We start from the raw sequence: 27032 nt of genomic DNA on the forward strand, positions 1-27032 counted from the left end.
AGCTTTATGGAAACTGACTTCATTTGCAGCAAAATTAAAAAGGTCTATTTATTTATTTATTTATCGTATGGCATACAATAAGAACACATATTTAAAAGCAATATAAAACATTACATGGAGTATTACAAACGAATATCTAATGCATTAATATAGTCTAAAACATTTACGGTCGCATTCAGGAACTCGTCAAAAACTCCAGGGAACCGCCTTGGGGGGCATTCTTCAACAATGTGACGGACGGTCTGTCGTTGCGCAGTAAGGGCTTTTCCCCATTTATGTAAGCTTCAGCACATCTACCGCTTCTTGTTCTTATTCTGTTTAGCGTTGTCCATGTACCCCGGGTCAGTTCAAAGCCTGGCGGTTTCTGATCGATACAGGCCATTTGCTGTGCTTCCTGTTGTGAGTCGCGCTCCCATTGTCACCAGCGTTGGTGAGGTCGAAATGTTCCTGATGTAAGGAGGTGGCCCTTAACATGACAGGATATCTGGAGCGCAGTCTGTTCATTTCGATATCACGCCTATCATGGTGGATGGGTAGTTGATGGTTAGACTGGATTTTTAGATATTCTCTGAGAAGGGAGTGACTTCTTCGTAGTTTCGGCAATGGAATGTGACTCAGGATGGGAAGCCAATAGTTGGGTGTTTTTCTAATTGTACCTGAAATCATTAGCATTGTCTGGTTTAATTGGGTGTCAATAATCTTTGTGTGTTTGCTATTGAGCCATACTGGGGAAGCATATTCAGCTGTCGAGTATACACGTCCGATAGCAGATGAGTACAGAGGCTGAGGACACCCATGTGGTACCACATAGCTTTTGGATTATATTATTTCGCGTTTTCAGTTTTGCTGCCGCTTTTTGTAGGTGTTCTTTAAAACTCAAAGTTCTGTCAAGAGTCACTTGACTTAAAGTTTTAAAGGTCTATACGAAATTTGAACTCTTCACCTCTAAAACGCATTTTGATATTTGTCGATAGAACACTCTAATATCGAATTTTTACCGATGAGTTGATACAAACCATATTTGACGTAACTGACATTCAAAATCGCCGGTCGCTAAAAGCGTTATTTCTGAAAGAACAATTCATTCTATACAAAAAGTACTAGTGAATATTTTTGTTAAAACTTATCTCAGCTACATTTACTGAAACTTTTATTTCTATGTCTACATATTCTTGGTAAATCGACGTTATCCTTTTTTCACGAGGTTAAATTTTCTTTTTGTACTAAATAAATTTTAAATGCTTCCTTTGTTTAATTGATAATATATTTTTTTGTCTTCTTCCATCGACTCAGTATTTGAATTGTTTCAACTACTATGCAGTGGTCGGATTATATATATGTCACTGCCGCCGTATACTTGAGTATCTTCTACTTGGCCTTGTAATTTTTAATTGTTATGTAGTATATATTATCAGTCTCCATCCTCGACGACTCCATGTATATTTACAAATATCAAACATGTTTTCTAAACATATAAAGATATTTTTCAAATTTTCAAATATTTTTTCAAATTTTTCAAATTACCAAGCTCAAGTCAACTGTTTTAATTTCTGTCCGTTTTCGTTTAAAAGTAATATTCTCTGTTCGTTACCACTACTTGTGGAATAGGTATGTTTCCGATTCTAGCGGATTTAGACCTCCTGTAATAATATAGTCTGTTTTATTGCATTTGCTAAGTAATTTTTGAAGTGATTTGTATACATCAAGTGTTTTTTATCAAATTTTAATCTTGTTACTATCTGTTCATTTATGTATGAGTAGCTTTCTATTCTAGGGATCCACTTTTTATTTATTAGTATACACACAAAGGTAAATTTAAATGAACAGATGAACAAGTTGAAGATGTCAGATTCAAACAAAATACTGGTTTTAAACAGATCAACTTTACTGTACATTTTGATCTTATTTTTTTGCAAAATGCATATTTTTGCTTTAACGTCGTGTGTTTTTCCCACTTCCCATTAAAACTACAGTCATTCGTCGTCGCATACATATGATTGTCACCTCGGGGGAACAAATACGGGTCTAACCACCTTCTGTTGTCTCCGGGTGCTCTGTAGAAAGCTTCGAATATACTGTCGAGAGCTCCTCTACTTAAGTCCATTTTCGGGTTATGGACTTGGAAAATATTTATCTTCGGTGTCTTGCCCTGAAAAAGGCAAGATATTTTTTACATGACAATTTCTTCGACGAAATAAAACACCAAGTTAAGTTGAAACAATTCTCAGCCACAGAGTATGGAAAATAAATGGAGGAAGCAGAGCCCCGAGAGCACTAAGCTCTCGGAGAGCCCGTGAGGGACTGACTTGGCTGACCTGAAAATCGCCAATATTTATATGCGCCGTTCGAGCGATAAATAGTGATTTCCAGGTCAAGAGCCAATGGGAAAATTCGAGGCGGGGCGATGCGCATCGAAATGCGTACTAGTCCACAGACTATGGCATTTGATGACATGATAAGGCTACCGATCAGATGTTGACGCAGTCTCTCCCATTCTTCAATCAAAACAACATTTACTTCCTATCTGTTTTAAATAATAGAAATTCGTGCCCTAAGTCTTCTGCCTAGCATATTCCACACATGTTCTATCGGGTTCAAGTCTGGAGAATATGCTGGACAATTCATTTTTGTTACATCCACTTATAATAAAACGTCTCTTACAATATATGAGGCAAAAGAATACTTTTAGTATTTAGAGTCAATGATAAGCCGAAATGGTACTTGTATGCATGATATAGAACTAAAAATAGCACAAAGAAAACAAACCACGAAAGCACTCCGTGGAGTGATATGGAACAACACTCTAACCAAAAAAAACAAAAAATGGATCTTTCAGAGCATATTGATAAATCTTACCCTAAATGGAGCTTAACAGTTGAACTGAACTTTATGAGAAGATGTCTCTACAAATCATCAGAGTGGATAGAATAAGAACAGAGGAACAGAATGGAAGTAGAATGCTCAATTACAAAAAAGTTTGAAAACAGAGCTCTGCAGTGGCACGGGCATGTACAAATGATCCCAGAATACAGGTGGCCGAAAAGAAAATTGGACTGGAACTTGCCAGAAATAAGACGGAGAGGAAGACCTGCTACGAGATGGAAAACATACATAGAAAATGCTATGATGGATAAATAATCACCTCAGAGAAGGTGACTGGGAAAATTAGAGTGCTGTAGAGGATGAAAACGGCGAACTCATGGTAGGAAAAGGCGAAGAAGATTTTCATCTGCCTTGAATATGGTCTGTTTCTTACAAATATGTTAGCGCTGGTATTATAAGTGTTTTGTATATTATTTTTTTTTCGGGCTCCAGATTTCGATTGTTCGACCACAAAAATTTGAAAACCATACAGTTTGCTGGACTGGAGCTTACTTAATGTGGCAGTTATCTATCATTGTTTCGCAAAATTGTATTCTTTTATCTGCAGGGACGACCTGATTTGCGTGCATTTTCAACCGTACTTGTTTCTCAAAATTTCTTTTCAATCTTACTGTTGACTGCGTTATGGACCTCTCTGAATATTTATCATTAAATAAATTACACACTTTCATCTGAGTTCGCGACTTTTCTCCATACCATAATAATACAGAACATTCACGAATTAATACGATTATTGTACTACTTAATTGTTATTGAACGTTACTAAAAGTAATTACATTTCACTAAAAACTAGTAGTAGGCTACTTTTTTGCAAATGATAATAAATAATTTATTTTCTAAGCGCATATCTTTTAAATTATATCCATTAGACCCCAGGTATTATATTATTTGGAATCAGCTCATTTTTATCGATCTAAAAATGTCATAAAATATAGGGTGTTATATTTAAAAAAAGAGCCGATGACTTGATCACCTTAATGTGTATCACCTTTAATAATGAAATTTTGTTGTAGAATGTAGAACATTAAACATAAAAATCGACGAGTTTTAAAGGCTTTTCATTTAGAAAATATCGAATTTATTCCATACTTTACGGACACACTATGTACCATGCCAATGTTTACTATATTTTGAATTTATTTTTGACGTATAGTTTAATTAAAATATATTGTATATAAGAAATTGAACAGATTTTTTGGTACAGGGGAACCTATTCCGTATGATCCGGATTTCAATGGTCCTTTAAGAAAAAGATCATGTACGGATATTCTTTGTCTAATGATATTTATGGTTTTCGTCGCCGCCTGGATTGGAATTGGAATATATGGTAAGTAATATCAATACTTTACTTATATTTTTCAGTGATTAACTAAATAGTAATTTCCTTTTTTTACATCTTAAGCCATTTGCAATCTGTGAATTGTATTTTAGTTACAATAAAACAATGATTTAGTAAATAAAATAATCAGCATATAGGACTTTGTTCAGTGACAAATTCCTTTTAATTTGTAATTTTACGTTGAAATTCGCCAATGCTTCTCGTAACTTAGAAGTCACTTCCGACACCATTGCCTGTCTTAAGCCAGGAAAAAAGAGGAGGACTCTTAAGCTAGCGTGGACACTTGACCGGAAACCAATTTAATTTACGCCATATTTTTTCACCCATTTTTCACCAATTTATTACCAGCCTAATAATTTTTCACCCCTAAACCACCATTAAGGAGAGCGATTCTGCTGACTTAAAGTTGAAGCTATCAGAATTAAAAAAAAACTATTTGCCTATGGCACATTTTTTTACCTATTTTTCACTAATTTTTGTCTACCAGACCTACTCCTAATATGAGCGATTACGCTAGCTTAACATTCAAGCATAGTAGTATTCCAAAAAAATTTATAGACCATAGTATAGATAGACCATAGGTTGTTACGAAGAAAGAAGAAAATCTTTTTATAATTTCACTGTACTCTAGTAATTTATAACTGACATAAGGAAATTGCGAAACGATTTCTTGACTCGAGAGATGCTATCTATATCTATATGGACAAATTTTATGTTTATTTTATTTTATGTTTTGCAAACTATCTCCTAGCACGTGGTCCGCTACGTGAAGGTCGAACAGAAAATCAAGTAGAGGTAACCAGTGCTCGATTAGCCAAAGAAAAAACGAAAGCCCAATACTTGGTTGTAGTAATGGTTGTTAAATGGTATAAAAAACAATGTATTTTATATATCCCCTGATTTTCCACATACTATGACGGAATATATAACGAAAAGAGGGTGGGATGTTGTCAGGCCATTACCAATATTAAAATATAATAAGATTATGGCGGGTATCGATCCACGTTGCGGGAAAAATTTAAGGTGATATAAGAAACTAGGGCTCCACTTTTTTTAATTAATGCTGCTCAATGCCTTTAGACTGTATAGTAAATAATCAGCAAACAAACTGTCTCTAAAACAACTCTTTTGGTTAGAAATAATTCGTGAGCTATATAATTAATAAAAAAGCAATGAAAGATGGAATACCGCATATGAACATATACCTAGAATCACTGCTAATAAATCGGACAAAGGCGAAACGAAAAGGAAAATATGTTAAGGATGCTCTATCCTAAAAATAAGAACACAGTTTGCCTTTTGCTCCCTATTTCAAAACTCACATACTTGTATAAGCTGAGCGATTCTTCTTCTTAAGGGTAGTTTAGGGGTAAAAAATTATTAGAATGGAAGTAAATTAGTGAAAAATGAGTAAAAAATATGGCATAGGTTAAATTGGATTCAGCGCATGTGTCCCCACTAGCTTAAGACCAGGTAAGACAAGAAACCTGTAAAGCAAATTTGCAGGTTTTTTTACTGCCTACTTTCTAACAAAATTAACATTCATAAAAAGCTGTATACTAAATATAATTCAGATAGTGCAGATTGTATTTAAAAAATTTATCTGCAAATAAAAAAATAAAATGTGTATTAAATATATTTCATTTGCTGTAGTATTTTAAAAGAAGTTTTAGATCACGTATAAAAAACAATTAAAATTATTAAATAATATGTAAATTGTTATTCTAGAAACAATTAATGAACAATTTGAGATTTAGGAGACACGCAGAATTTATTTTTTGTAGAGATATTAATATTACAAATTGCGAGTACAGTTGCGCTTGAGCAACGCGACGCACCGCGTTGGGTGCGATTTAAGCGTATCAGCTGGATCAATTAAAAGTTACTGTATTTTAGCGCACCCTGCATTAAAATACGGATGCCAACGTGTCAGAGAGCAAGAAATTAAAACCTCTGGTAATTGGCAAAAACCAAGATCATGCGTGATAAGCCCGAGCTTAATAAAATTAATCACACATTTTTTAATGAAAAACTTAAAGCAAAAGAACTTTTGCTTTAAACTTTTAACAGAAAGAACATGCAAATTAAGACATCTTGTCCAGGATCTACAAAAAAAGAATTGTTAGTTTGATTCTACAAGGATGGAAATACCTAACAAGAATATCTAATCCTTTTAGATGCTAATAATATAATGAGCAAGTCATGTATGGACGTTACAAAAGACTTATTTTGCGATTGCAATTGCGAATTATTAGTTTTTTTGTCGTACTGCAGACAATTAGCTTATAAGAGATTTTTTTAATAAAATCGCCATTTAATGCTCGGTTGGCGTCGGCGTTCTTACTACAGCGCCACCAGCGCGTTCTGCTTTAGAAGTACTGCTTCGTGAAATTTACAGAAGTCTATGAAGATAGTACCCTAAAAATGAGTTTTTGTAGAAGAAAGGAGCGTAGCTTGATAGTGATGAAAATTTTAGAGAATTGATAAAAGCGTATTATTTCAAATCCACAAAAATACAGATAACAGCAATGAAAACTTCATCATCCGAAAAAAAAAAAAAGACGAAGGATGATGATGACAAAAATAGTAAACATATTCGATTAAATTGCAAAGTGATAGTCTAGGTGCCAGGCGACATACTGTATCACTCATACATAACAGGCTACAATTTTCAGGATAGCTTCATAAGACCTCAACCCGCAAATATCTCTTGGGATACTTTCTGTACCGGGTGCTTTTTCTCTGCAGCTTATCCAAAAGTGGTCATTTTAAAGTGATGTATCAAATTTATTAATAACGTATTGCTGTTTAATAAATACAAAAATCGACTTCGTGAAATATCCGAAAAAAATCTTGTCCGACAAAAATTTTGGTTCCATAAGGGAGTCCACCAAACTGAACATGCCAAAAAAACAACTTCAAAAATTTAGTAATAACAAGCTGATTTTCTTTGTATCGTTCAAAAATAACGTGAAAAATACTATTTTGACATTGTCCGACAAAATGTACTCGCCAATTTTTACGTCCGACAGCGAAAATCGGCTTTTCCACACACACACACACACACAATCACGCTAAGCGATCAACCCAACCTCTAGGAACATGTGTATACCATACTAAGCATGGGATCCACATGTCCGAAGATCAAACCGGTCTCACTTCGCTAGTCGAAGTGGTACCTATCTGACCCCCAGGTTTTTCCACCACCCCTCCTCATCGTGTGACATACGTGAGGAGGCTTATGATCTTGAAAGTTACTAGAGTTGCCTTGGGTAATGAGACAACTCCCGTTTTTAATTATTGTGGTTATGCCACCTAACTGTAGGGGTAGCCACATCTAGGCTTTTCTCCCTAATTACTTTACTGATTCTATAGATTTTACTCTAACTGTACTTCGGGACTTGAGTCCCTAAAACAAAAAGAAAAAATAGCGTGTGTGTTCCGTCCATGGAGTCGACAGCCTGAGCTGTCGACTTCATGTTCGGAAAGAGTGTGTGCTCGATCACTCAGCCGCCGATTTGGCAAAAATAAATTTTGTTCTCCTCGCCGGCTGGGTGTCCGATGTGGGTCCGGCCACTGAGCCCATGTTTGCCGCACATGACCTCAGTGCTCGGGTGTCGCGAGAGGATCAGTAGCACTCGATCCGCCTTAAGGGCCTATTCCGCATCAGCGGTATATAGAAGGCCTGAAGGGTCTTCTATATGGAGTAATTTAAGTGAATTTACGTTGGAACGTTTAAAGATTAAAATTGATTAGGAACTAACTGTATTTAAAAGAAAACAACCGATTTTTTTTTTTTTTTTTTTTTTTTTTTTTTTTTTTTTTTTTTTTTTTTTTTTTTTTTTTTTTGTGGGGTCTTCCTTGGCGTTGGGACTTTAAAATGCCGGCACAATTCTTACCCTTTTATTTCTTACATGCTAAATTGTGTGGGTGGGTTGGGGTGTGCATTGCAGGGTGTATACGGCCTCCACACACCCCGTTGTATAGTGTCCTTAACTAAGTGCCTTGGCACCTGTATCCTCTCGCCAGAGTCCTAAAAGAGAAGGATTTTTTGGGTGGTTGTTTTCTGATGACTGCATTCTTTTGTTTAGACGTCCTTGCGACCATCTCATTCTTCATTGATTAGTTTGGGACCCTATATCCGGCTATTTGCTGTTTAGGTCTTCTGTGTACCGTCCTGGTGTTTGCGTTGTAGTTTGTCAGCTCTCTCAACATGCTACTTGGGTGGTTGTTTAGTCCATTGAAAAGTTCGTATGCCTTTTTGTCCATTGTGTGTAGTATCCTCGTTTGGCCTGAGTCTCTGTATAAATTTCTCAGAGGCACATATCTTGGCAGATTCAGTGCGTCTCTTATTATTTGATTTTGCGCTGTTTGTATTTTCTTCCTGTTAGTTTTACAGGTGTGTCCCCACGCAGCGGAGGCATACGAGAGGACTGGTAGGATAATGCTATTCGCCATCCTAATTTTGGTTTTGAACCTTAACTTGCTTCTTCTGCCAATTAGCGATGAGAGCTGACTTTTCAGCGCTTTGGCTCTATACGTTTGCTGATTTATGTGCTGCGTAAATGTAAGCTTTTTATCGAGTAGCACTCCTAGGTATTTGGCCTCATTTGTCCATTGTACTGGGGTGTTTCCAATTGTTAATTCTTGATTCGGTACACTTTTTCTGTGACTAAACATTACAGCCTGTGTTTTATCTGGGTTTATGGCTATTTTCCATTTGATACACCATCTTATGAATCTGTTGAGTGCTCTCTGCAGATGATTAGCTGCATGGTTTGGATTTCTCCAGCTAACAGCTATTGCCGTATCGTCAGCGTAAAGACTTAACAGGGATCCTGGTTCTTTTGGCGTGTCGGCCGTATAGATGGTGTACAAGTAAGGCGACAAAACAGCTCCCTGAGGCACACCTGCCTCCAGGGTCCCGACCTCGGACAGGGTTGCCCCTGTCCGAACTCTGAACCTTCTGTTGGCCAGGTATGATCCAAGGAGGCATGTCATCGCCTCGCTGTATCCCAAGGTGTTCATTTTATAGATGAGTCCGTCATGCCAGACCCTGTCAAATGCTTTACTGACGTCCAGAAATGCTGTTGCCGTGTACATTTTTTCGTTATATCCTTTAGTTGTGAATTCTGTGAAACGTAGAACTTGTAGTTCACATGAATGTTCGCTTCTGAATCCAAATTGTGCTTCTGGTATGGTGCCTAGTGCTTCCGATTCTTCATTGAGTCTTTTTAGTATAACTCTTTCCGTTATCTTGCTTATTGATGATAATAAGCTGATAGGTCTATAATTTTGCGGAAAAGTGCCATCTTTCCCTGGTTTTTTGATCATAATTATATGTGCCTCCTTCCATCTGTCTGGGAAATATCTTAATTTGAGCATGTTGTTTACTATGTTCGTTATATAGACAATAGCTTTGTTGGGTAGGTTTTTGAGTGCCCTGTTTGTGATGTTGTCAGGTCCTGGGGCTTTTTTGGCATTAGAGAGTTTGATTAGCTCTTTAATTTCCTCGGGAGATGTATGAGTTATTCCTATTCTGCCCTTTCTTCTCTTTAATCTTCTAGCTGTTCTTTCTACCTCTTCTTCGAAGTCTATGTCTTCGTTGGGATTTTCGTTGTTTCTGCATGCTCTTTCTAGTTCGTCCTTTAGGACTTCGGCTTTATCTCTCTCCGTATGAACAATCCCGTTTTCTCCGTGTAAGGGAGGTATGGGTTTCTTGTCCTGTCGGAGTATTTTCGATAGTTTCCAGAAGGCAGATTTGTTTGGGTCTAATTCTTGGATATAGTTGTCCCAGTTTTCGCTTCTATGTTCTCGTAGTTGTCTTTTAACTTCCCTGTCTAGCTCATTGGCAATCCTTTTATCTTCTAGAGTTCTAGTACGGTAGGCTCTTCTTCTTTTTCTATTTTTTTCCTTTATTAGGTTTTGTAGTTCGAGACTAATATCTCCGAATCTTCCTTGTTGTCTGGTAGTGTTTTCGGTTTTTGAGCTGGCATCGATAGCATTATTTATGGTTGTTTCTAGTTTAGTTACACTGTCTTCTAGTTCAGTGATGTTGTTTATTGTTGGGATGTTACCGATATTTTCGCTAAAAACCCTTCTGAAGTTTGACCAGTTTGTAATCTTCTTTTGGTGGGGCTGCAGATAGTTTAGTTCTATTGCACCCAGGGTCAGGACGATTAGATTGTGCGTTGAATCGCCTTCATTTAGAGATTGTATCTCGTGTTGCTGACCCACGTTGTGTAGGATTGCTATGTCTAGATGTGTTGGGAGTTGTCCGTGAAAACAGGTCGGTCCTGTTGGTCCGATCACGTAGGTGTTAGGTCTATTTTCGAGATGGCCGCAAAGTCGTCTCCCGTTGTTATTGGTTGCTCTGTCGAACCATAGGGGAGATCTCGCATTAAGGTCTCCTATAATCACTGTGGGCTCTTCTGTATCGAGGATTAGGCTCAAGTCTTCATCGAATATCAAATCGTTAGGTCTGACATAAGCTGACACTATTTTTAGTGTTTCGTTGTTGGCCTTTAATCTGACTAGCGTGGCTTCCATTGTCACCAGTCCATCTGGTGTTGGTATGTGTTCGTGTTCTAAGCCTTTTTTAACTAGTATGGCTGTTCCTCCTGATATCGCTCTATGGTCAGTTCTATAGATATCGTAACCAGGGAATTTGGTTTTCTTCCTTTCCACTAATTTGGTTTCTTGAAGGGCTACGATATCGAGCTCTAATCTGTTGATCATCTCATCCAAAAGGTTGAGTTTTTTGAAAATTCCACCGGAATTCCAGGACCCTATGCGTAGATCCTCCGTACGGTTTGCTAGCATTGTCGGTGTATTTCTCCGAATGCAGTCATCATTTTAGTTGCGCGGTCCATCATGGACATCATCTCCATCATCTTCTTATTGTACTCCGTATGAAACGAAGCAATAAGTGTGGCAGCATCATGCATGGTAGGAGCTGCTTCTTCTGTGGTTGTTTTGGCAGCTTGAGCATAGCTGAAGCCCGTTGTTGTTGTTGTTGGTGTGATCGGTTTGCTCGCCGGTTTTACGGGGGCAGGGATCTTCTTCTTAGGAGCTTTGGAGCATCCTCTGTAATTCGCTGTGTGTGCTTGGTCACAGTTAGCACATTTTGGGGCTGTTTCTTTGCTCTTTTCACAATCGTTGCTGAGATGGTTTCCTCCACACTTTACGCATCTGGAGATGCAGTGACAAGCCTTAGAACTGTGGTAGTAGCCCTGGCAGTTGAAACATTGTAGGGTATCTTTTGTCATTTTGATTTCGTCTTCGAAACGTACTCTCATGAAGCACAGATTTGTGACTCCACGTATTTTTTGGATATCATCCTCTTTGAGGGTGATCATGAAGAAAGGCAAGATCTGTTTTCCTTCTTTTTTAGAGTACATGTTGCTTACTCTAGTAACGTCGACATTTTTTCCCCTTAATTCGTTGAGAATTACATCTGTTTTTGTGTTTGCAGATAGCCCTTTTAGTATGACCCTCTTCAGTTTTTCGTTGTCGATTGGGTAGGCAATATACTCTACCTTAGGTGTGTACTCTTCGAGTATTTTGACTACTCCTAGGTAGTCTTCCCTTGATTTTGTATTTATTACAATTGTTCTACCAGATCTGGCGAACTTGTTGTCAGAAATAATACCTGCTTTTGCCGCTTTTTGCAGGATTGCTTGGTGTTCTGCGACCGTCTTTAAGATGATCGCAGGAGGTTTTGGTTTCTTTACGTTAACCTCTGCAGGTTTTTGAGGGGTTACGCTGTTTTCTTTTTCTACTTGGGTTTCTTTCGGAGACTCCAAGTTTTTGTGGGCTTTTTGCTCACTTCTTTTTTGTAGATCTTTCGCGGCTTTTGTGAGCGCTTCGTCATTTCTATCTTGTATTTTTTGCGTTTGTTTTTCAACAACGCTTATTGGTTTTTTTGGTTTTACTGTCTCACTACTGTTTACTGATTTCTCAGTAGTGGTGCCTTTTTTGTTTTTTTCCTTCTTTTGGACTTTTGTCCATCCTGCTTCTGATTTCTCTGGTTCTTTTCCTTCTGTTTTTCGTTCTTTAGGCTTGGCTGCACCCCCAGATGTCGAGGGAGTGGCTTTCACCGTCTTGCATGGGGTTGTTTCTCGGGGCCTGTGGGTTTCCCACAAGGCCTGGTCTCTTTTCTTCTCGACTTCTATTAACTTCTCGTTCCTCTCGGTCAGGGCCATTATGTGGCCGACCAGTTTCTTTATCTCTTGGTCCTTCTCTTGATTCTCCTTCCTTAACTCAGTCATCTGAGTTAGGAGATCCTGGATTTGGGCCTGTGCCTGTTTTTCGCGCTGCCTGCTTTCTTTCTGGAGTTGTCTAATTTGTTCGGTCAATAAGTCGACCGATTTGTAAAGACCGCTTTCGTCTTTATCTTTAGTGGATTTTTTTGGCACTTCTTCTTCGTCGGAGTGTTCCTCTGATGGCCTTTGTCTTTTATGTTTCTTGCCTACCTCCGGCTCGGCATCGTTGCTGGTGGAGATGATGTCCACTCTGGGGTCCTTCATTTCGATGAAGTCTAATGGGGGCGGGGCTTCTACGCTTGCTGCGTCAGTCTTGGCGTTCAGTTGTTCGTCCGTCTGAACGTTCAGGGCTTCGTCCGACTGGACGTTCAAGGATTCGTCCGACTGGACAATTAATTCGGTGGCCGGGCTCAGCTCATCGTCGGGGGTGACCTCCATGGTGGTAGAGACGCTATCGTCTGTATCTACCTCGCTGTGGTTTTCTTCCTCGTTTGGTACGAACGATTCATCGTCGGAGGTGTCTTCGATTAAATCGGAATCAGGGGATAATTTGGCTTGAAAATTATTATAAAGTTTTATCGCTGAAGCGACCGTAGGGGTGAGTGACTCGGGATAGTCACCTTCTTCTTTTTCTTGTGATGTCACCTGCGTGACATCACTTTTTTGGGGGGGAATTTCACTCATTTTGCCGTAAGGCAGTGAACATAAGTGTTCAAAAGAAAATGGGATTTTATTACACAGAAGACTCTGTTTTTTTCGTTCCGCCAAGCCGCTGCCTGACGGTTTTCCTGGGTGTCGTCCCAGCAACCTCACGGTAGTTCACTCCCTGATTTCTCAGGGAGGGATCCTCTTGAAGTTTCTCTCACCTCAGAGGCAGGGGCCGTTTCTGTCCGACTTAGAATACAAATTACTAAGCCTTACAGTGTCATCCCTGTCGACCCACTGAGATGAACCCGAATTTTTCGTAAACACGAAGCTATCAAAAGCCTCCTACGAGGAGCCCATAAAGGCAACCCCTCGAGGTTTAACTTAGTGACAGCCTCGCATCCACTCTTCACTTATTTGAAAAACAAGTGCCTGTGCCACACACGGTGTCTTACACACCGGGAGCTGATAAGCTCCGTTGACAACAGGTCAGTCGTTCTCACCTAAGTACACTGCACGTCCTTACCGTCCGACCACTAGAGCCAGACACTACTACTATCGGCTTTTCCACGAGTCTGTGGAAATTTATTAATAACTGTCGGACAAAAAAAAAAAAAAAAAAAAAAAAAAAAAAATTATATTTGTGAAAGATTTACATACTAAATGGAATATTTTTTTATTTATTTAATGTATACAAATTTCAGATGTTACGCAAAGCTTAAATTTTATTAATAACCATCGGACTAAGTACAAAGTTCATTTTTTAGATAATTATTTAATGTTTAATACTATTGGCGGACAAATCAAACGGCGCGAGAGAACCCTATGAAAAAATCAGTTATTTTTCGCGTGAAATGCAAAAATTCGCATTTATTAAATCGCGTTATTGAGAATTATGCGTATAACAAGTATTACTGGTATTAAAGTAAGTATTTGATATTTTATATTACATTTTGTATGATTATTAAAAAAATTTGTAAAAATAATATAAATATATATATATATATATATATATATATATAATATATATATATATATATATATATATATATATATATATATATATAAACATATGTACCTACTACAATAAAAAATAATTAAATAATTGAACTTTTTTTTGTCATTCTTCATCAGAACTGTTATTTAACTCTTCATCACTTGAACTAATAATGTCCTCATCGTTCTCTTCATTTTGACTTTCCGTATTTGAAATAATAATAGATTATGATTTTTTACAAGTAGTATATTTCAAATATAAATAACAAGCATAAAATATTATTACCTGATATATTTGAAGATATATCATCAAATGTAGGACACTGAGGGCCATCAAACCGATGGTGGAAAAATTTTTTTCTATCAGTGTCTTTGTTGTGATATTAAATGTGCATTGCACTACACACTGCATATATAAATTTTTCTTTTAATTTTTTGCAATAGCTCTTCTTTAGATGGAGGCATTCTTGATGCATCGAGACCTCTTAACTGAGCTTATATTACCATTTCATCGTGATTTTTGTTTCCAAAAGCCTTCTCAACTCGTCCCATGTTGACGTCTTTGCTTTTTAAGGAATAAACTTTACAAATAAATTCTTCAATGACAAAAAGGGATTCTTAAAAGATCCAGGAGGGCTACCTGGTATCTCTCGTTTTTCTTCAAAATATCAAATGCTCTTCTTTTTTTTTCTATAAAATGCAGGGTTATAATCATTTCCAGTAAATACATGACATACTGTTAGAACTCGTGTAATTTGCTCTCCATAATTTCGATAAATATCATTGATATTAAAATATTTCTTTTTTTTTGTTGGTTGACATATCTATAATTGAGGAGGTGTCAATCAAAATCAATCATGTCCATAAAAATCAAAAAATGAGTTAGCAGCTGTTTCATAATATAAAGAGTGAATCCTATTCTATGGTGTTTTCGGTTTCGGTTAAAAAAAATCATGTCCTGTTTAAAATGAATACACAATATTAGGTTCCCAAATCAAATGAAATCATGTCCACAGTTGGTTTCAATCATACCACCACATGTCCATTCAGCTAATAGGAGTGCCCCGATTTGGTCACGTGATTTGACCATGTCAACACATTGTCTGTGTTTTCTCTCTAGGTTATGTCGATAGCGAGTATTGAGTTTGTATTGCACTGTGGTTTAATTTTAATATTATTATAGTAGTTTTTATTAAATAAAATTGAAATTTTCCATGGATGAAGAAAACTTAGTGAGAGTGGGCGATGTCAATGAAGGATTTCGTAACAGCGGCGGCTCGTGGCCTAAAAAAGTAGTGAAGATGAGGAAAGCTTGCCGGAGACAAAAGGAGTTTTGGTATAAAAAATTCGTTAAAAAAAATGTTTAGAGTTTATGGCCCTAATAACTTGAAAACAGTTTTTCTTGTTCAGTTCTGCTTGCCTGGGGTATTTTAGTTCTGAACCTCGACATTTCATTGAGGGTTTTTTGGCGATTAAAGCACCACGCCTGGGGTTGGTGAGTTTCGATTCAGCCGCCCACTCTAAGTCAGATGCCGATTGCAGCCGACCATTTAAAATACTGGTTGGTCGACAATGTAAAAGAACATCCCTTTTATCTTCATTTTTCCAATGCCTAAATGGAGTTTCTAATATATTACACACCAAGTCATTAATTTAGCTACCATTTAATATAGTCTTCTGCAGGTCATCATGCAGGGTAGAGTCGATGGCAAAAAGGGAATAGGTAGAAAGAGGAAATCATGGCTGCGAAATATTTGAGACTGGACAAACATGACTGTAGACGATTTATTCCACGTTGCAAAAGACAGAGAAATTTTTAGAAATGTGGTCGCCAACCTTCGTTAATGGAGACGGCATAGGAAGAAGAAGAAGAAGTCATTAATTGGATTCATGTCTCTCTAAAATTATTTTTGTCCAAACGAAATCCACGAGAACACTTTATATCCGAAATCCGAAACAAACCACAGAGAAGTGTATTAATAAAGTGCACTAAAGAAATAAAATTAATATTGTGACTAAACTAAACTAATAAATACTATACTATACACTATACTATATAAAAATATCTATATAATGGACTAATATTTTGAAATTTAGTCGCTTAGAGAAATTTCCGAAAAATAGGAATACCAAATACACATCCAACAGTGGGTGAAGACGAATAATATATTTTTAAGCGGAACTGCACGTACCAGTTTTCTCAGCTATCACTAAGGATAGGCTGACGTCACGTTGCCATGGCAACCGTGAACGCTGATGCAGATGGATTTTGCATTTCAAAAATTATATTCACCTCTTCCTGAATCCCATTATATACGGCTAGTGACACATGTCAGGACTTGACCGTCAAGTACGTACCGCTAATAAAGCTAGTTGTCTTTTTTAATTTTTAGATTAATTAAAAGAGAATAAATAATTGATTTCAGAATTTAGATATAATAATGTTGTTTTCATTTTTTATTTATTTGTCTCAATTTAATTATATTTTTTTTTGGTGAACCTCACCTTCACCTACTTCACCTGGCCGGCCGCCGCTGTCTCGTAAAAATAAAAAGACTGTGGATAAAAAAACTAGAGCCAAGCTTAAGCGATACAGTACTCCAGTGGGATGTCGTGTGTTTGTTCCATGTAAACACATGAACAAAGGTATGAAATGTGCATTAGTTAGGCCTATAGATGCTATTTTTGTTCCAAATATCCTCTACAAAATACCTGACAAAAACACGCAAGATAACACCATTGCCAGTTGGATAAATCAACGTAACATAAAGTGGCGAAGGCCTAGGCCTACCTCTGAAAAATCAAAGGCTAAAAGTTTTAGTGTACAATATTCTATACTTTCATCAACCGGTAAAGTTATACCTGTGTGTAGGAAACTTTTCATGCATATTACCATGGTGAGGGGAACAAGATTGACTAATATTTCTAAAAAGGTGAAAGAGGGAAAGGCTGTTAAGGATCAGAGGGGTGGCGATAGGAAGAGTCACAAATCTGCTGCGAACAAGGAATCAGTCCGCCTTTTTTTGAGAAATTTAAGATAAAAAGAAAGCCACTATAATCGAAAAAAATCGAAAAGGATTTATCTTGGTGCAGACTTAAACATTAAGAAGTTGTGGCTAATATACAATGATTCTGTACTTGATAATCTTAAAGTTAAGAAATCTATGTTTAGGAGAGTTTTCAATGAATTAAATATCGGATTTTCATCACCAGCTTCTGACGTTTGCAGTACATGCAATAAAATAGATCTTCAGCTGAAAATTGAGAAGGCTAAAGCTGAGAAAGACTTGGTAGTGGTCAACGAATTTATGATGGAGAAAAGAATACAGAGATTAAGAGCTAATGCTTTTTATGGGCTCTTAAAGGAAAACAAAGAAAATGAGGTTACTTTCTGTTTTGATCTCCAGCAAATTCAAGCACTTCCCAAAACTCCTATTCAAGACGCGTTCTACAAAAGACAATTAAGTTTTTACTCTTTTTGCATTGTAGCATCAAACGCACAAAACCCCATATTTTACGTATGGACTGAAGAACTTGCAGGAAGGGGTGCGACCGAAGTTTCATCTGCACTTATAAATTTCTTGAACTCCGCTAATTTTTCAAATGTAACAAGACTGAATCTGTTCTGTGATGGGTGTGCCGGTCAAAACAAAAACAATGCCGTTGTTCACACATTAGTGTATTACTTAGGATCAGTGCAAAATGCTTTAGAGGAGATTGTTCTAACATACCCTGTTCGCGGGCATAGCTTCCTCCCCGCTGATCGGGTGTTCGGAAGGGTTGAAAAGTTACTCAGGAAGCAGCCTACCATTGCAACAAAGGAAGAGTACTACAATGTATATAGTTCTGTTGGAGAAGTACGGAAACTTGGAGAGGATTGGGGATTGATTGATGCTAAAAGTTTGGCTACACGATTTAAAAACATTGAAATGATATCTGAAAAGAAGAGGATTTTTGTGAGGAAAGAGAAAGCTGTCAACCGCAATGGACAAGAACTTACTGTTATCAAAGTGAAATCGGCACAGAATTTTAGGTTTGAAAGTGATTTTGAAACCTACAACAAACCTCAAAAAAAGGCTGGCATTCTTCAAGGTCGTTCTCAACTCCTGTAGAGTCACTTCCTCTGAGCAATATAGTGAAAGCAGCTAAGAAGAAGGACGTGGAGACGTTACTTGGGAAAATGTATGGTGATGACTGGCAGAAACATGACTTTTTATCTTGGTATAAGACCATAATAGTGGAAGTCCAGGACGACGAAATTGATGCTGACGAAGTGGACGAATCCTGTGATTGTCTAGAACCTGACATTGGACTACACATTTAAACATTTATATTTTGTGGAAAGTGTCGTTGGTAAATGTTAGCCATTTTTCAAAATATTTTTTGTAACAATACAATAGATATTTTAAGTAGTCTAAGAGTTTTTTTATCAACCCCTTCTATCAACGTCCATGAAGTCCAATCAAATAAGAACATGTCCTTTTTTTAAAATGTATTTACAGGTTTATTTATACCTTCAGATTTGAAATATTTACTAAGAGTCAGTTAATTTCAATAAATAAAATGATATATGCTAATTTATCCGATTTTTCATGTAAGGTTATTTACTAATACGTTTTTTGCGATTTCCCTAAAACTTCTTAAGGTGGACATGATTGATTTTGATTGACACCTCCTCAATTACTTCCACATTAGATTTTAAAAATTCCATATTGGATAACATAATTATAGGAATGTCAGAACCGGTACAACGAACTGTCACTGGGTAGTTCGTGTTCATCTGGCAAATATAGATAGAAGCAGATACAATCTTTGTATCTGCTTCTTCATGTGTACAAGATGAATTATAATCTACAGATCTTTTCATTCGATTGTTAAAAACTTCATACACGTAACAATTACCATAATTCAATTTTAATATTTTTCCTTCACATATCTCAGCAAATTCGTCGTTGCACCATTCTTCAATGAGAAATTCCACAAACTTTTCTTTAAAATTTCTATTTCTTAATAATTTGCCAAAATTTGTTGAGCGCGTATTTTCTCTTCTGACATCATACTGAATATTACTCTCTTCTCCTCTCAACTGATGTTCGTGGTCTTTAAGAGTTGATGAGTTGTATTTGTCAAATATGATATGAACTTCTTTTCTTCTAAAGAGTAGAAATTTAAAAATGTATTTATAAATTGCTGCATACTTTTGAGGTAATCTTGTTAAAGTGTGTAGCAAGTAAAATTCATCATAAATAGTAATGTCAAATATATCAATAAATAAAAACGCAAGTTTTACAATTAAAAACAAATTCATATACACAATTTCAGCGAAGGTTACGATGAAACTTGTCCGACTGAAAAATCGGAAAAAGATTCTTGTCCGTCAATTCTACATTTGTATATTACGAGAACAGCTTTGAAAAAATCACCTTGTTATTTATAAATAGGATATATCTACAATTTTAATGCTCACACATTCTACAAAAAAGTAATCTCGACTGTATATTTTTTTAATTTTTAGATAAAAGGCCCTATTTTTTTGTCGGACAATTCATTCATTAAGTTGTACTCTTCATTTAAAAACTAAAAATCATAAAAAAAACGTTATTAATAAATTTCCACAGATTCGTGTAAAAGCCGATTTTCACTGTAGCAGGGAAAAATCGGCTAGTACATTTTGTCGGACAATGTAAAAATAGTATTTTCACGTTATTTTTGAACGATACAGAGAAAATCAGCTTGTTATTACTAAATTTTTTGAAGTAGTTTTTTTGGCATGTTTAGCTTGGTGGATTCCCTTATGGAACCAATATTTTTGTCGGACAAGATTTTTTTCGAATATTTCACGAAGTCGATTTTTGTATTCATTAAACAGCAATACGTTATTAATAAATTTGATACGTCACTTCAAAATGACCACTTTTGGATAAGCTGGAGAGAAAAAGCACCCGGTCCAGAAAGTATCCCAAGAGATATTTGGGGGTCGAGGTCTTATGAAGCTATTCTGAAAATTGTAGCCTGTTATGTATGAGTGATACAGTATGTCGCCTGGCACCTAGACTATGAGGGAGATGCAACTACGGCTCACGTTAAACTTTAAAACTCATTTTAAAAATACTTATTGGAAAAAACTTTCAATAGAGGAAATAAATTAGGATCATAGATGTTTTTGGGATTTGATTACTGAATTTATAGTACCACCTCTTCCTTAATTCGTTTAATTAATTTACAATGCTGTGCTGTATTTTAAGTAAATAAAATACCAATAGTACACGGATGTGTATTGAATTCCCTGTATTTTTAATAAACGAATTGTTTGCGTCTCCATTAATATTATAAGCATACTGTAATACTGCTAATACAACTGAAACTATAGAAATATACAATATTTTCTTAATCCTTTACGCAGTAAAGAATATTCTTAGATTTATTAATACTACTGATTGCAAGATTTGTATTTTCTTACAATTATTAGAAGTCTACATCTGAATTGTATCTAGCGATATTGTTTTATATTATTTTATGTGATCCAAAATTTTCTCCAAATCCCTGGAGATTCGAATTATAGAGATTAGGCTATATAGTTATATGTATAGGTTAGGTTAGGTTAAGTTTAATATAAATGGGCGCTTAACCACTCTTCCTCTCAACCTAAGAGGTCTATTGCGGCTTATCCATAGGTTAAAGTTGCCCATTCAGTCCGGCCTTTTTGACAAAGTTTATTATGGCTTTGGTGACATTTGTCAACTTGTGGAGAATAGTTAACGCTCTTCTATTATGATTAATCCTGCTTGTTGTTAAAGCTTATTCAGCTTCTTTCTGGTCTTTTGTTGGCATTTCGACCACCATATCAGTGCTCCATACGTATGATTATATGTATATACTTTTTGCACTCATTAAAGTATGAGTTGAAATGATTTTAATTTTTATCGTTATACATATTTTTAGCCGTAACAAATGGAAATCCCTCAACTCTACTGGTTCCAAGGGACTCACTCGGAAGGCGATGTGGCAAAGATACTGATGTCCTAGATAAACCATATTTGCTCTTCCACGATATAACTAAATGTTTGGATCCATCCACACCTTTCACTGGATGTAAAACACCAGAAGTAAGTATTTATATAAATGTTTTTGTTACTTACATAAATTGTTTTTGTTTTTATTACATACTTAGAAATATGATTAGTTTATAAAATTTCGATTGGTAAAAGAAATAATAAATTAGACTTACTCACAATCAATTTAATTTAACTAATCAGACGACCGGTTTCGCTTTCTACAATATGCAAAGCATCTTCAGGTCACGATACAAAGTTAAATAAATGCTGAAAATAATAAACCCATATTAGGGTGTTGTCTAATAAAGATAAAACAAAGATAGGTGATATAAATTATATAAATTACAGTAATTATGCCAATATTACATGTCTGTGGTTTTTCAAAATGAATAAAATGTTTAAGCAGACAAGGTAAGACCCACAAATTGGTAAAATAGTCTATTAAACTGTAATGAATTAATAAATAAACAAATAAATAAAACATTACTTACATGCCGGTACTCTATTAATTGATGGTTGAAAGAACATGGTTCAAACTATCTTGTATTGTTGATTGGAGAACTCAAGTCAACTATTGTAATTGTTTAACAGTAAACGGGGAAGTTCTTGAGGAGACAGATTTTATCCAATGAAGTAGAGATAGGTAAATGTAATTGTTTGTTTGATGAAAGTAATGTTCTATACCATTAAGTTCTTTAAAGTTATTTATATTTATTCTGGAGATATATTTATGAAATGTGTGTTATTTATTGAGATTTTTATTTTTGTTTTGGAAGGTGACATTTGTGAGACAATGAATAAGAATAGATGTACAAATTGTGTGGGCGTGCAATTATATCAGCTTGTAATTATCAAATTTCTTTGATAAAGTTATGTTGCAATATGTGGCAAATGGTTGTAAAGTCCAATATATAAAGTTAAAAATTAAAATTGAGACACTTTAAGACACACAGAAAACACTTAAAAAAACGGGTAGACGAAACAGACATTAAATTTCTATGACAATCTTCTATGACATTCATATATATTACATTCATTCTATATTACAATTATTTATATTGTTACATTGAAATCTAATTATTTAAAGTTTGTTAAAGTATGCCAATATTAACACATCAAATAACTTTGATATCTAAAATTAAAAATTTTTTAGATATTTATTAATATCAGCTTATTTCATAAAACTAGATAACTTAACTTACAGCTTAACTTACAGCATTTAAAATACAAGAAGAACTGTCACACTTTAACCTATATTTGTCAAGTTTACCTCTAAAATCTGATATATAACATAAAAAAACTCATTGTCTCCAAGTAAGAGATGTAGTTCTTTTAAAATCCTCCCCTTTTTAAATTTAATGTCTGTTTCGTCCCCCCGTTTTTTTAAGTGTTTTCTGTGTGTTTTCTGTGTGTCTTAAAGTGTCCCAATTTTAATTTTTAACTTTATACATTGGACTTTACAACCATTTGGCTCATATTGCAACATAACTTTATCAAAGAAATTTGATAATTACAAGCTGATATAATTGCACACCCACACAATTTATACATCTATTCTTATTCATTGTCTCACAACTGTCACCTTCCAAAACAAAAATAAAAATCTTAATAAATAACACACATTTCATAAATATATCTCCAGAATAAATATAAATAACTTTAAAGAACTTAATGGTATAGAACATTACTTTCATCAAACAAACAATTACATTTACCTATCTCTACTTCATTGGATAAAATCTGTCTCCTCAAGAACTTCCCCGTTTACTGTTAAACAATTACAATAGTTGACTTGAGTTCTCCAATCAACAATACAAGATAGTTTGAACCATGTTCTTTTAACCATCAATTAATAGAGTACCGGCATGTAAGTAATGTTTTATTTATTTGTTTATTTATTAATTCATTACAGTTTAATAGACTATTTTACCAATTTGTGGGTCTTACCTTGTCTGCTTAAACATTTTATTCATTTTGAAAAACCACAGACATGTAATATTGGCATAATTACTGCAATTTATATAATTTATATCACCTATCTTTGTTTTATCTTTATTAGACAACACCCTAATATGGGTTTATTATTTTCAGCATTTATTTAACTTTGTATCGTGACCTGAAGTTGCTTTGCATATTGTAGAAAGCGAAACCGGTCGTCTGATTAGTTAAATTAAATTGATTGTGAGTAAGTCTAATTTATTATTTCTTTTACCTTTTGAAATGGACTCACACAAGCAACACATTCATGATTTTTAAAATTTCGATTATATAAAATTAATTGTTTTGACGTAATGAAAATTTTAAAAGACATAACACATTTTCCCATATCAGTTCTTATAACAAAACATATGTGGGTTCTACCCGGAGTATTTCTTTGGATCAAATTCGTGATATAATATCTTATTTTATTAACTTGAGTTCACATTAACTCAAGATTAAGGTTTGTAATGGCATTTATTATCATGACTGTTAAACGCTTCCCTCGGTAGTGTCCAGTGCTCCGGATTGTGCCGTGTAAATCCAGTTTGTTGTAATCCTTTTTATATTATCTGTCCACCGTGTCGGATACCCCTGCCTCTATTTTATGCCTAAAATCTAGGACGCCATTCAATTGTAAGTTTAGTCCAGGTGGACTAAAAGTATAATGGCTAGCGCCATTCATTCACACCTTGTGTCCAAACCAGTTCAATTTTATGTGTGCTACACTTTCGTTTCTGATACTAGGACATTGAAATCACGTTTGCTGGTCTTAGGCAAAGCATTTTCATGTCTTTTAGGCATTACTTTTTAGTTGTTTGTGTGCTCTATACTTGGTTTGTGTGGATTTTATTTAAGAATTGTTGAAATGTAGACGTAAGTTTTTTACTGATAGTGAAAATTCATAATCCACAGATCATACATGCATACGTTATAAACAGGGTAATTGATTACTGCAAGGAAGCTCAGTAGACCTGTTGTGGCAAAAAATACAAAAAAGTTATTTACAAAAATTGTAGATATTACTTATAACCTTAAACAAGAAAAGTGGGAAAATCACTATAAAAATTTAAAAATACAGTATGAGGAGACAAACAAATAGTAACATTAATACTACTAACAACGAGGTCCGTACAGCGTTAATTTAAATGAAAAAACGAGCGATCTCCAGGACCTGGCAATACAGCTGTAGAGTTACTTAAAGCAGGAAATCCACTCCTAATAGAACGAATAACTTTCGAGAGATTGTTTGGAAAGATAATAAATGGAAAAATACAAGATGCTGTAGGACATCTAATTAGCGAAGACCAAAGTGGATTTACGCCTGGTAGATCTTTCACTGATAACTTGTTTATACTCAAACAATTAATAGAAAAAAGAATAGCGGTTGGTACCGAAGTACATCTAGCCTTCATCGACCTAGAAAAGGCTAATAATACAGTTCCAAGACTTAAATTGTGGCAAGCTTTACAACAACTCGGCATTAGTCCATACCTTTTAGGAATAATCACAGAAGTATACAGCGAGAACACTACTTACCTAAAAATCGGAAATAGACCATCAGAGCCAATGAAAGTAACTAAAGGACTAAGAAAAGGATGCAGTATGTCACCCTTAGTGTTTAATTTATATTTTGAGATAGCCCTCCAAAATTGGAAAAACCACTGCCAGGGAATGGGAATCCCTATAGGAAATGACGTACTGTTCTCCCTGAACTTTGAGGATGACCAAGTCGTCCTAGCTCAAGATTTTTATGATCTAGAATTTCTGACAAAGCAAGCGTCTATACAGAGAATATGCAAAATGGGGGTTACAAGTCAGCATGAATAAAACAGAATATTTAGTTATTAATTCAGATGCAAGGTTTGAAGTGTTGATAGACGAGGACGTGGAAATCAAACAAGTGGAAAAATTTAAATATTTAGGTGCACTCATTGATAAGAACGGCTTGGGACAAGCCAAAATTAAACACCAGATTAATCAGGGACGTAAATTTGTAGGATGTCTGAACTCCTTATGGTGGGATCGCAACATTTCCAAAAGAAACAAAAAAAGAATAGGGAAAATCATGGTTGAATTAGTTCTTTGATATGGCTCTGAAGTATGGACAATTAATGCAGACCTGAAGAGAAAATTGTTAGCAGTTGAAGTGGATTATGGTACTGGAAATGCTAGAACATCAAGGCTGGAAAGTAAGACCAACGAATCTATAAGAAATAACACGAATGCTACAGAAACGGTCATTGACAGAATAGAAAGAAGTTTAAAATGGTTTTTTTACATCTATTGATAATGCCTGACGAACGTTGGCCCCAAAAACTTCACAGATAGAAGCCCCCTGGAAGAAGAAAAAGAGGTAGACCTCGACGCTTACGGACTGAAGGAATTAGAAAAGCGATGAAATCAGAGGTTTGGAGGAGGAGCATGCCTTGGACCGGGAGGATCGGCGGAGGAGAACGGGAATACGGCGATAGCCGTCTCCAGAATGTATTATATTTACAAGTTGTATCCTGTAATATATATATATATATATATATATATATATATATATATATATATTTACTTATAATCTTACAGGGTGTTTGATAACGACGTGCAGATCAGAGTTATATTTTTTTAATCAGAATACCCTGTATTTTATTCCAACTTTTAAACTGATTCACTTCCCCATTACGACAATATAAAGTTAAAACCTATTATACTGTGTGATTAAAAAGTTATAACCTGAATTACATGAAAAAAATATTACCATACTTTTATTTTTAATAAGCATTCCCTATGACATTAGTTATGCTATTAGTTGTTTTAGATATTTTCATTCTTATATTCATTAAATTAAATAGGTACCCACTCAATTTTATAATAAATTTTAAGTTGACCATGATTGATTTACAGTTTTCTATTACTGTTTATTTATTCAGTAATAAATCACCTTAAATAAGCAATAATGAATTTTACTTCCTATAAAATGGTACGTACATATCATGTGGCTATTGTGGGAATATAATAAAAATGCATTATTATCAGCTAAAATTTATTAAGTAGGTTTCCTGATAGGCGGCAACTTGAACCAGATGTCTTTAAAAAAACAAAGATCTTTTTAACGGCAGTGGTTCAGTGTCTTATAAAAAACATGAACGAACAAAAACTAGTTTGACAGAGGAAAATGAAATGAATTTCTTTATAGAAAACTTATTTACATACTACACTGCTCAAAAAATTACCAAGAAAATAATGTACTTACATATTGACTTACCCTGTATTCGATTTAATGAATTATTATCAAAATTAATAATTTTTAAAATTTTTTGACTATTATTAAAAAACTATGGTCGGAATAGATTATTGTTCCTATACTTCTGTTTAATTATACAGGGGGTTTTATTTGATACGATTTTATGTTATATTTGTTAACTTTAATACTCAAATACTCAGTATAACAGGTTACCACTGTACATTGATGTGATGGAGAAGTGCAGTATATTTTAAAATGGAAATAAAATGTGTACAAGGTTTTTCACTAAAAAAAATCTGGCATGTAAATTGCGTAAAAAATCCGTTAGGTTATATATTTTTAATAATGACTTGCGCATGTCCAGTAAGGAAAACTGTTATGAGGTTAAGCTGATTCCTGCTTGTTTTCTGCGGTATTTTAGTCTTATTAGCACATGTTCATCCAATATACATTTTACCAAATATTTGACCAGGTATGTTTTCCCAGTGAGGATCCAACCTTTTTTCGATGCTTTTTGGCCATTCCACAGCCGGCTCTGGACGAGAGTTATTTGGTAGCTAATGCTCTTCTGGCAAGTTCATCGGCTCTTCCACTGCCATGTATTCTCTGGTAACCTTACATCCATACCAGTGTGACAC

General features: G+C 35.2%; 1 protein-coding gene across 3 annotated transcripts in view; it reads left to right on the forward strand.

The window, feature by feature from the left end:
• Nucleotides 1-27032, forward strand: part of Ctl2 (Choline transporter-like 2) — a 151091-nt gene that overhangs the window by 52283 nt on the left and 71776 nt on the right. For all 3 annotated transcript variants that reach the window (XM_072543839.1, XM_072543857.1, XM_072543849.1), the window contains 2 exons: nucleotides 4088-4210; nucleotides 21070-21233. In XM_072543839.1, the coding sequence (XP_072399940.1) occupies nucleotides 4088-4210; nucleotides 21070-21233 (287 nt within the window). The remainder of the gene's footprint in view (nucleotides 1-4087; nucleotides 4211-21069; nucleotides 21234-27032) is intronic.

Source organism: Diabrotica undecimpunctata, chromosome 1 (assembly GCF_040954645.1).
Source record: "Diabrotica undecimpunctata isolate CICGRU chromosome 1, icDiaUnde3, whole genome shotgun sequence".
NCBI classification, from domain to species: domain Eukaryota; kingdom Metazoa; phylum Arthropoda; class Insecta; order Coleoptera; family Chrysomelidae; genus Diabrotica; species Diabrotica undecimpunctata.